Consider the following 11168-nt stretch of genomic DNA (forward strand, 5'->3'; position numbering starts at 1 on the left):
GCCTCCCTGCTCAGTTGCACACGCCGCGCAGGCATGACCGCGCCTGCGGAGGACGCGGCTCTAACTTCTCCCCCCACCGGCTGTCAGAGGGAAAGCCCGCCCGCCCCCTTCCCCGGGAAGCCGAGCGAGCGCCGACGGCCTCCAGGCCCGGGCAGGGCCGGCGGCACCGGGCCGGCGGCAGCGGGCGGCTCTGGCGCTGCGAGCAGAGCCCGCCGCCGCCTCCCAGGGCACATTCCAGGGGCGCGAGTCCCGGCCAGCGCGCCCAGAGGAAAAGCCCCGGCCCGGGCTGCGGGGCCGAGGCCGCAGCGCGCCTCCCAGCCGTGCGGTTCCGCGCGGGCCTGCGGCGGGGGCAGGGCAGGCGCCGTTCCCGCGGCGGGCGTGGGGGACACCTGACAGGTGAGGGGCGGGGAGCGCGGGGCCCGCGGGAACCGACGGCGGGGCGGCCCCCGGCGCGGGCGGGGACCCGCACTCACCCAGGCCGGCAGGTCGCAGGCGCGCACCCCCAGGCGCACGGCGCGCTCCTCGTCCTCCAGCAGCGCCAGCGCGCGACACAGGCGGGTCGCCTTGAGGCCGCGGCTCCTCCGGCACCACACGAGCAGCCCGAGCGCCAGCAGCACCCAGCTGAAGCTCAGGCCCAGGTAGCCGAGGGCGTACACCGGCAGCAGCAGCGCGAAGCTGCGCGCCAGCTGCGCCAGCAGCCCCGCTACATCCACGCTCAGCACCGCGCCCGGGGGCTCGGCGGGGGCAGCGCCGGCCGCGGGGCCACGGTCCTCCGCGCCGCTCATCGCGCAGCGTTCGCGTCCGCACCCGGCCGCGAGCGCCCAGCCCGCGCACAGCGCCCCTCTGAGGGGACCGCGCCGGCGCTAGGGCCCGCCCGCGCTTGGTCGCGGGCGCCGTGCGGCGTCAGCACGCAGGGTGGGCGGGGCGGAGGCCGGGCGCGGCCCTGGGCCTGGTTCGCGACGGGGGGGGTGGGCGGGGGCTGTTGGGTGACGCCATCGCGCGAACACCTCTGGAGGCGGGAGTAAGCGCGGGATCGGCGTGAACGTCACCGCGCGGGGTGGGGCGCCACTCCGGCGGCCCGGCGCGGCCCTGGACCCGAGCCACGTAGTCACGGTGGGCGGGTGGGCGGGCGGGCGGGCGGGGCCGGACCGCTACCTCATCGCCGGGGCAGGCGGCGCCGTCGGGGGCGGGCGTGGGTGGGGCCGACATGAAAGAGCGCGTGCGCGGCGCCGCCAAGGCGGCGCGGCGCGTCGTCACGTGGGGAAGGCGGGGCGGGGCGCGGCCCTGCGTCTAGAGCGCGTACCTTCGCTGCGTGAGCGGGCCTGACTGCCCTACGCTTCCGCAGGGGCGGGTGACGTCACCGCGCGCGGCGGGCTCCGGCTCCGGCTCCGGCTCCGGCTCGCGCGCGGCCGCGGCCTGCCGGGGGCGGGGGCGTGCTTCCCGGGAGGCCCGTGTGGGACGGGAAGTGCCCGTTGCAGCGTGGGTGTTCCAGTTGCCCACTTTCAGGCACTTCCTGTTCGGTAAGCTCCGAGATGTTAGGAAACCGGACGCAGTCCTGAGTGCTCGCGAACGAGTCGCAGTCCTGGGGGTGCCGGTCCGGCCGCAGCGCAGGACGCTTTCTGTCTGGAGTCGCCCGGCGGTCCCCGGGCGCGGAGACAGGCGGCCGGCCGGCTTCCCGCGTGCGGAGCGGGGGGCGCCTCCGAGGGGTGCGACGCAGCTGCTTTGGAAGCTGTTCGTGCCGGCCGCCTCCCTGCTTGCGAGCGGCTTCTGGGAGGACGTCACGCCCCGTGACCACCTCGTTTCCCCGTAAGCTCAGTCGGGGCAAGTCCCAGTTGAGCTTCCAAGGGCGCTTGAGCCCGGTGTGTCACAGTGGAGCTGGTTTCCCCTTCTTACTCTGCAGGGCCTCGTTCCCGGGCGCCTCGATCGTCTTCGGGAAGGCCGGGGACTCCGCGCGCTCTGTTCTTAAGCTCTCGCTTGGCGCGTGCCCCTCGTGTCACCGAGTGCTTCCCTGCCGTGTCGCAGGGGTCCTGGAGTAACAACTCAGTGGCGGTGACAGCTGCAGGGACAAAGCCTGGCGTCTTCGGGACAGAACGGTGACACTCCGCAGACTGCCGTGCAGAGTAAAAGCCGGTGAGGTGAAGACGCCTGCCAGCTGCAGACCCAGCTGCCATCACGGCGCTGTTAGCAAAACAGATGAGCAAGGACTGGATGCTAGCGGGAGCTTTTTGGGTGGGGGAGGCGTTGGCATGCACTGATGGCATTGCCAACGTCTTATGAACGGTCCAACTAGGCTTTAAGTTCCGTGAGGGCAACAACCGTGTGGTTTACCGTCGTATCTCCAGGCTAGCCCCTGAATGAATAAACAGTACCTCCCTTCCTCCCTTGTGTTCAGGTCTGTACGTGATTATGCATATATGTGTGTGTGGCCGTGGAGGTAGAGAAATATATCTCATGTCAGAGACATCGCTCTAGGGTCTAGAACGCTCAACTTTGGGCAAGGACACTAAACCTCAAGCAAGGGAAGAGGTTTTCTTTTTCTTGCTCTTTTTTTTTTTTTTAAGATTTTATTTGACAGAGACAGAGAGGGAACACAACCGGAGGTGGGGGGGGGGAGAAGCAGGCTTCCCGCTGAGCAAGGAGCCCGATGCGGGGCTCGATCCCAGGACCCCGGGATCATGACCCGAGCAGAAGGCAGACGCTTAACCACTGAGCCACCCAGGCGCCCCCTCTTTTCTTGCTCTTCACCATATTACATTAAGTTGTAAATATATTAAATGGCAAGTCTCAAACCTTTTCCTCCGCAACAGCTAAATGTTCTAATGGCAAGTCTTAAGACTAAGTAACAAACTCAAGACAATTACCTTGTTAACACAGGAAGGGGCATGAGCCTTTCTGTTCTGTGGTTTTTCCTCTAAAGAGCCGGAGAATCACGTTCTATAAAGATCTGAGTGGACACCAGCCACGTAAAAAATCTTGCACATCTGCAGTAGAGTGTTTGACCTGAGCAGCCTAGCGATGTAAATAAAGTACACTGAAGAGAAGTGTCCATGTTGCACACCAATCAGCCTCCCAGTCTCGGCTGCCTTCGTGACCCCTGGAACTTCTGGCCACTTCCCTGCACTTAAGCATACCAGCAAGGCAGAACTCATCTCACGCTGTACAGAGCCTAATAACAGGCCCAGCTTGGCTCTTAGGTTTTTGCTAGTGTTTTTTTAAACCCCTCAGTCTCCTGCAAGCTCTTCATGTTACCTCCTTCCTTACCTTCTGTGCCGGCATTTATTCAATGAAAGGCACTGCTTTCAGAGGAAAGAAGAACATCATTGTGAGTGATCTAGTAAAAAACTATAAAGTTTCAGAGAAAAGAGCTGCCGTCTGTTTCAGTTGAATGTTTTCTGCTTTGCTTCACGTCTCCTCTCGCCTAAGCCTGGGCCTTATCACTATCCGGTCCAGCTCTTCTACCCCTCCTGTTGCATCCCCTTCCCTATCAGCTCTACACAGGTTTCGTTGCAGACCGTGGGATCACACTTTGCCTCTCTTCCTTTCATCCTACTAACCAGGACTCTGCCCAAACTCACCAAGACTCCGACCTTTTCTAAGATGCTCCTTTGGTGACACAACCATATTCTTTATCTGAGCCACCTGAGTGGGTTTCTGTGCTATGCAACCAAAAGAATCAGAAAAGACTTGGCCCTTTCTTGCTCAGATCATGACAGAAATCTCTTACTTGACTGGGAGCTCTTTAGTCCCTCCCTTTAAGAGTTCCACAGAGATCATTCTCCCCCCCACCCCCCCACCATGGAGGAGGCGGTGAAAGGCCTACCTGAGGTGTCAGGCAGACTCCTCAGCCCAGTCTATCAGCAAATAAACACATACACTGAGGATATAATGAAAGCCAGGTTTCTTGCTGTTGGAGAAGATATTACAAGCATGGAAAGGGAGAGTCCAGAAAGAACCCTCATGTGTTGGACTGGACTTGGAGGAGGTATGAACTCATGTGTTTTGATATATATGTACAGAGACCCCAAAATAGTTATTGTCTGTATTAGTGTGTCTATGTGTTATCTTACATATTTTCTATTTCTCTCTGCTGAGAGTGTCCAGAAACAATGGTACCCCTATACCAGTAAGCACAAGTAACTCCCAGATCTTGGCGTCTAGATACCATCTTCCAATACAAGGAACCAGAGATCTCTGGAGAAATAGTTGACTTCAGGGCTGGAGCAGTGAAAGTACAAGATGAGCCTGGAATATTCTGTTGTGCCAGGAGGTAAGAAAATGCTCAAAGAATCATGTGCTGTCAAAGGACATGGGAGGCAACTTGAAGGGCTCTTGCTGATTAAATCTGGGACTATCTGAGCAGCAAAATCAAGGATGACATTGGCAGATTACAAGCCAGGGAGTAAAATAGGAACCCATGAGTCCATTCTGATGTAGATGCATGAGCGAGTGAGGAATGCACAGAAAATAAATCAATGGAGTCACAGAAATGGAAAATCACCAGTTAGCCGTCACAGTAGTGCAAGAGCAAGTTATCAATGAAGGCTAAGGGCAGTAGGTGGAAGTTTGATGAGGAATAATACTGGAAACTTTCTACCAGATACTTATCAATTACAAAGGGAAAGAGGAGTACAGCAGCCTTCCTGGGGCATTTTGCCAGAGAGCTTGCGAAAGCCTGACTCGAGTATGGCCTAGGGACTCAGGGGGCTGCTGCAGGTTAGGGTCCCCTCTGTTCTTACTGAGGAATTAAAATTCCAGATCACAAGAGATTGAAGAGACACAACTACATGCGACGTGTGTTCCTCGTGGGATCTGGGCTGTGAGGGAAAAGAAGTGTTTTTGGGATAGTCGGTGGAACAAGGGGGTCTTTGGATCGGACAGCAGACCTGTAACCATGTTGACTTCCTGACTGGGAGGCTGTGGAGCAGAGTCTGTCCTTGTTTTGGGAAGACAAACACTGGAGTATTTTGGATTGATGAGTAATCCTATCTGAAGTTCTTTGTCAAATGACTCAGAACAAGTCTAACGATAATGGGTAAGTGTATGTGTAGACAGATGAATGCTGGATGACAGACAAGAGGAGCAAACGTGCTGGGAGGTTCATGGTGGGAATCTGGGCAATGGAGACGGGGTGCTTTGTACTTCCATATTTTCTCTAAGTTTGAAATTAATCCAAAAGTCATTTTTTTAAAAGATTATTTATTTATTTATTTATTTATTTGAGAGAGAGAATGAGAGAGAGAGAGAGAGCACATGAGAGGAGGGAGGGTCAGAGGGAGAAGCAGGCTCCCCGCCGAGCAGGGAGCCCGATGTGGGACTCGATCCCGGGACTCCAGGATCATGACCCGAGCCGAAGGCAGTCGCCCAACCAACTGAGCCACCCAGGTGCCCCAAAAGTCATTTTTAAAAGTCCATATTTCTATCAAATGGCGAATTCAAAATGCAGATTTGATTGAATCTCTTCCCTGTTTATATATCCTTTGCTTCTAATGTGAACTTACAGCTCCTCTGCATGACATACAGAGCTTGTCCACATTTGATCCTACCTCCCGCCTCACCTCCCCATCTAGGGTCTGCTCTGCTGCTCATCCCTCCCAAACCCTACTGTTACCTGTCTGTGCCCTTGCACCGGGTCTTCTCTGTGTCTGGACTACCCTTCTCCCTCTATCCTTATGTAAAACTCCTATTCATCTTTTTTTTTTTAAAGATTATTTATTTTTTTGACAGAGAGAGACACAGCGAGAGAGGGAACACAAGCAGGGGGAGTGGGAGAGGGAGAAGCAGGCTTCCCGCCGAGCGGGGAGCCCGATGCGGGGCTGGATGCGGGGCTGGATCCCAGGACCCTGGGATCATGACCCGAGCCGAAGGCAGATGCTTAGCGACTGAGCCACCCAGGCGCCCCTCCTATTCATCTTTCAAAAGCAATTTGTATATCTCCATTTCTGCGAAGCCTTTTGTGATATTTCCTTCCTCAAGTTAATCCTGTCTATACCTTATGCTTGTCTCCATGACTACACTTATCTGCTGAATACAGCTCAGCCCTCAGGAGCCCCAGAGGCAGCTCTGTGCATGTGAGGGGGAGCCCTGATGTTCTTGGGGAGGGGAGTCTGCATTAGGTGGTACATGTTAGAGCACCCAACTGAAGCCATCTATCAAAGTCACAAGCCCCATTCCAGTTTTTATCGTTATTGAAGATGATATTTGCATGGCTTCATTAAGTCCTCTGCTCAGGTCTCATTAGGTGAAACCAAGTGTTGGCTTGTTGCCTGAGCTGTGGTCTCCTCTGGAGACCTTCATCTGAGATCCCCTCCCAAGTTCATTCAGGGTGTTGGCAGAATTCAGTTCACTGCAGCTCTAGGGCTTAAGTCCCTAATTTCTGCTGGCTGACAGCCCGGGGTCACCCTCTGTTCCTTCCATGTGCCTCCTCCTTCATCTCCTCCTGGCATGGCAGTTTGCTTCATCTTCTTCCAGGACAGGATTTTCTCTCAGATGTATCACCTTCCTTGGAAAGTCAGGGCCAACCAGGATTATCTCCCTTTTGACCAATTTATTTTTTTTATTTTTTTTAAAGATTTTATTTATTTATTTGAGAGAGAGAGAATGAGAGATAGAGAGCACAAGAGGGAAGAGGGTCAGAGGGAGAAGCAGACTCCCTGCTGAGCAGGGAGCCCGATGCGGGACTCGATCCCGGGACCCCAGGATCATGACCTGAGCCGAAGGCAGTCGCTTAACCAACTGAGCCACCCAGGCGCCCCCCTTTTGATCAATTTAGTCAACTCCTCAGTAACCTGACCACGGGAGTGGATCCCATCACATTCACAGGTTTTGCTCACACTCAAGGAGAGAGTGTTCAACAAGAGAGTGGGTACCAGGGGCAGGACTATCAGGGCCAGAGTTCTGCCTACCACAATCTCCTCACTGATGGAAGTGCTCCAATTATGGTTTCATACAGTAGCAGATAATTTATAAATTGATAAAGGCAGGCTCTAATTTTGGTATCCCACCTATTTTCATCTGTCCTAGATATTTATAACTTAGGTGCTAATCTATAATAACAGTAATAAACTTGTTAATAACTTACTGTGTGCTTAGTTTGCGATAGGCGCTGTTCTGGGTACTTCACATAATTACTCATGTAATCCTCATGACTGCTCTACAGAATAGGTACCTTATAATTCCCATTTTACTGAAGAGCTAACTGAAGCACAAGGTAGTAAAACAAACTTCCTACGTTCATACAGCCAGTGAGAGGCTGATCTGACTTCTCACTAGCACGTTAGTTCGTTAAACCTACAGGTAGGTTTTCTATCATATCCATGTACACAGGCATTAGAGGGACACCAATTTACCTGATCTCGGAAACCAAAGAGGCTGGGAAAGGAAAGTTCTTGACTTTTGTGACAGATTTGCTTATTACTGTGAAAAAAGGTTCTGTTTTTATCATAACCTGGAATTATAAGCTGGTTTACAGTCCAGTGAGGGAGATGGACAGACATGTTTAAATTCTAGAAAAGAGGACATAGGAGAACTTTAACAAACCAGTGGGACCAAATGATGTGAGCAGGGGAGGGTCTGTGCAGACGTGTTGCAGCTAAGTCTCCGGGGGTCTAGAGCAAAGCTAGCTTGGGGAAGGGGCAGAGGAATAGGCTGCACAATGGCTGCAAAGCCCCATGAAGCCCCCACTGTTGGCTCCCATTTGTCTCCAACCTACCTGTCCTTCAGTCTGCAAACAGTATTCTCTTCCCATTTTAACGGCTTAGCATTGCCCAACAATGCTTTAAATCTTTGCATCATGCCATTTCGAGGTCCTTCACTGACTGGCCGTGCCCCCCTTTCCAGCCTCCTCTCTGACCATCTCATGCCACTCCATGTGCCCCCTGCCACCTCCACTCACATACTCTGTGCTGGACACCTGCTTGGCTCCACACAGAGGCCACTTGCCACATGGGGCTTTGAGCACGTGAAATGTGGCCAGTCTGAACTGAGGTGTGCTGTAAATATAAAACACACACTGGATTTTGAAGACAGTGTAAGAAAAATGTAAAATAACGCAACATTTTAAATATACATTATATGATAAAATGATAATATGTATGTGGCTAAATACATTATTATTTTTTTTAAAGACCTTATTTATTTATTTGACAGAGAGAGACCCAGCGAGAGAGGGAACACAAGCGGGGGAGTGGGAGAGGGAGAAGCAGGCCTCTCGCCAAACAGGGAGCCCGATGCGGGGCTCGATCCCAGGACCCCGGGATCATGACCCGAGCCAAAGGCAGACGCCCAACAACCGAACCACCCAGGCGCCCCACTAAATACATTATTAAATTTGATTTCATCTGTTTCTTTGTACTTTTTAAAGTGTGGCTACTACGTAATTTATAATGATCTATGTGGCTTGGATTATAGTTCTATATGCTTTCTTCTACAGCACAGTTCCAGGGACAATCATATTTCCTGGAACCCTCCAAAGCCTCCTCTCAGGGCTTGGACTCAAGATGTTCTTTCCCAGCCTCTCGTCTGCGAAATTATGTGTCCTTCCCAACCTCAGTTCTTTCTTCCAGACAGCCGTCTGTCACCTCCTCACTCACCGCTCTCACAGGTTCATGTTATTTAGCAGCTGTTTGCCTGTTTCTCTGTCCTAGCAGTCATGAGCTACTAGAGGTCCAGAGAGTGTTAATGTAGCTTTCTATCTCTAGCCCTCTGTCACTTCCCAGGTCATCAAATGAACTTAGGAAGGCAACTACTATATGAATGAACACAATAAAAGAAATATTACAAGACAAAATGGAACTGCTCATCAAAGGAGTTATTTAGAAAATGGTTGTTTTAGGAAGTCCGAGGAGAGAAAGGCTGTTTTAGCTTCCTCCATAGCCATTTATTCAGCAGTTGTGCTGGAAATAGTGAGCACGAGGAGACAGCATTCACCAAGCCTGTGACTATGGTGCATGTGGGGAGCTCGAAGTCATGCTGTTTGCTGATGAAGGATGGCAGTGGAAATGAGAAGCAGAGTCAACACATGATTATGTTGAAAGGAGTCTGGTGGCACTTGAGACCCAAGTCAGTAACGCGGTATGCATGACTTTCTCCTCATATTCAACAGAGTTTGAAGCTTTTCCAGAATCAGCTGTTTTCTTGGTTGACAAAGAGTGACATAGTGCTTAAAAGCATGGACTCTGGCATCAGACCATCCATCAGCCTGGTTTTGTGAGTTTAGGCAAGTGAATTAACCTCTCTGGCCTTCAGTGTCCTCATCTGAAAAACAGTAACAGGTCCACCTCACAGGGATGCCACAAGAATTGAGTGAATGGCCCAATGGAAAGTTTGAGTTTGGTGCCTCACTTGGAGCAATTCCTCAATATATCACAGCTCTCACTGAAACTGCCTTTCCTACCTTCCTTTTCTGTTATGTTCTTCCTAAAGGGTTAATGAGTGAGAATGAAAGATAGTAGTGATATGCCCAGGACCAGAGTACAATTAAATATAAAAGGCTTTTTGGATCTGCTATTAATTTCTCTAAGGCAAGAAGCTAGGTAAATGGCCTTTGTCTGGAACAAAGTAGACAGATCCATAAAACTGTAAACTGGTTCATAATAGTGTGTGATTCAAAAACACAACATCTGCAAAATAAATTTTGTATCTCCAGGAAAACATGCTATGAAAAGCACAGGCTATTAATAACATGCTCACAGATGTACTCCTTAACACATGATTTGAGAGTCTGCTCTCTTTTTGTGTGCATGAAATATTAAGGGGAATCTTTTCTTAGTAACATTTGCATACTAAACAAATGCAAAACAGTTTGTGGAAACATAGCTAAACATCAGTTATAACGTGCATTACTGGAATAGGACCACCCCTCTTCAGTCTTGCATATTTAATATGGACTTTTATATTAAGCTTCAAATAAAATAATTCTGATAAAATAAATCTGAGATGCAGAATATCTGTCTTAATGTTTCAGTACTCTTGTCTCTTGTCTCATATAAAAAAATCAGTCTTTCAACAATTACATTTTCAAATACTTTGATTCCCAGTATCTTACAGGGTGTGTATTATCCAGTGACATATATGGGAAAAGGAATTCTAAGGTGCAAAGCCATATACAGGTGAAAGCTCTTCTAATCCACTGTCTCTTTGCTAAGTCGAGTTTTGGGGTGCTTAATGTTCTTGCCTCGAAGAGGCGGGGCGTAAGATGGCTTCCTGATGCTGCCTCGGGACCTGAGTACGACGCCCTCCAAGTACCTGGCGGTACCAGGCACCCAGGAATTGGAGTTTCGCCGCTTAAGCAGCAGTCAGCTCAGCGGCATGCCTCAGTTTCCTCGTCGTAGCTCCAGATGTCCGGTGACGCTCGCAGCTCCGGTCCTCCCAGCCAGGCCGGAGGGCCAGCCCAGCTTAGTTCCCGCACCGAGGCCCGCGCCCCCACCCAATCGAACGCCGACCGGGCTGGAGACCAGGACCGCGCTGCGTCCCTTTCCGCCCCACCGAGTGGGGGGGACGGTGACGGTGGTGCGTTGTGGGTATTGGGGGATTGGTTACCCGGGCCAGCAATGGCTCGGCCCTCTGTTGCTTCTGCCTGTGGGTTGCTAGGAGCCAGGGGTGCGCAGGCGCGCTGGGGACGGCCGCGGGGTATTCTGGGACAGCGGTGGCTCGGCGCTCTTCTGCTCATGCCTGCCAGTTGCTAGGAGCGGGGAGAGGCCGGACGCGCCGGGGGCAGCCGCACGGCATGGCGGGACAGCGGTCGTTGGGCGCTCAGCGGCTCGCGCCGGCCCGTTGCTAGGAGCCGGGGACGCGGGCCCGCGCGTCGCGATGGAGCCCGGGAAGGTGAGTGCGAGCGAGCGGCCCGCGGGGCCGGCGCGGCGGTCGCCCTTGGGCCCGGGAGCGCGGTTGCCGGCGTCCCGGCCCCCTGCCCGCCGTGGTCGTGTCGCGCGCTGGGCGGGGTGGGAGTCGGCCGCGGGGCCGCGTCGTGGTCCGCGGGGCCGCGGCGCGGAGGGTCGGCCCCAGGGCGGTGGCCCGCGGCGGGCGGGCTTGTGTTCCCCTTCCCTCGGGCGAGGCCAGTGCCTTTTCCCTATAACCTTAGCACTTACCATGTCTTACTTATCAATCAGCCGTCTTATCCGTTTAATAAAACCTACTTACGAAACCCTTGCCAGAGTCCGCGGATTGTGTGT

The 11168-nt window shown here is 53.1% G+C and overlaps 2 protein-coding genes and 1 long non-coding RNA gene across 5 annotated transcripts in view; 2 read left to right on the forward strand and 1 right to left on the reverse strand.

The window, feature by feature from the left end:
- Positions 1–859, reverse strand: part of ESYT2 (extended synaptotagmin 2) — an 85561-nt gene extending 84702 nt beyond the window's left edge. The window contains exon 1 of one of the 2 annotated variants that reach the window (XM_025859113.2): positions 474–859. In XM_025859113.2, coding sequence (XP_025714898.1) covers positions 474–785 — 312 coding nt within the window. In that variant the 5' untranslated portion in view covers positions 786–859. The remainder of the gene's footprint in view (positions 1–473) is intronic. The other variant, XM_025859114.2, reaches the window with a different exon arrangement.
- A 346-nt stretch (positions 860–1205) lies between these two features.
- LOC112813896 (uncharacterized) lies at positions 1206–2378 on the forward strand. Its single transcript, XR_003205618.2, has 2 exons — positions 1206–1520; positions 1901–2378. It is a non-coding gene; the product is annotated as an uncharacterized lncRNA (long non-coding RNA).
- A 7811-nt stretch (positions 2379–10189) lies between these two features.
- Positions 10190–11168, forward strand: part of DYNC2I1 (dynein 2 intermediate chain 1) — a 60052-nt gene continuing 59073 nt past the window's right edge. For both annotated transcript variants that reach the window (XM_073888923.1, XM_025859120.2), the window contains exon 1: positions 10190–10506. In XM_073888923.1, coding sequence (XP_073745024.1) covers positions 10204–10506 — 303 coding nt within the window. In that variant the 5' untranslated portion in view covers positions 10190–10203. The remainder of the gene's footprint in view (positions 10507–11168) is intronic.

This window comes from Callorhinus ursinus, unplaced genomic scaffold, assembly GCF_003265705.2.
Source record: "Callorhinus ursinus isolate GAN/ISIS: 27379988/994484 unplaced genomic scaffold, GSC_fseal_2.0 scaffold99, whole genome shotgun sequence".
Taxonomy (NCBI): domain Eukaryota; kingdom Metazoa; phylum Chordata; class Mammalia; order Carnivora; family Otariidae; genus Callorhinus; species Callorhinus ursinus.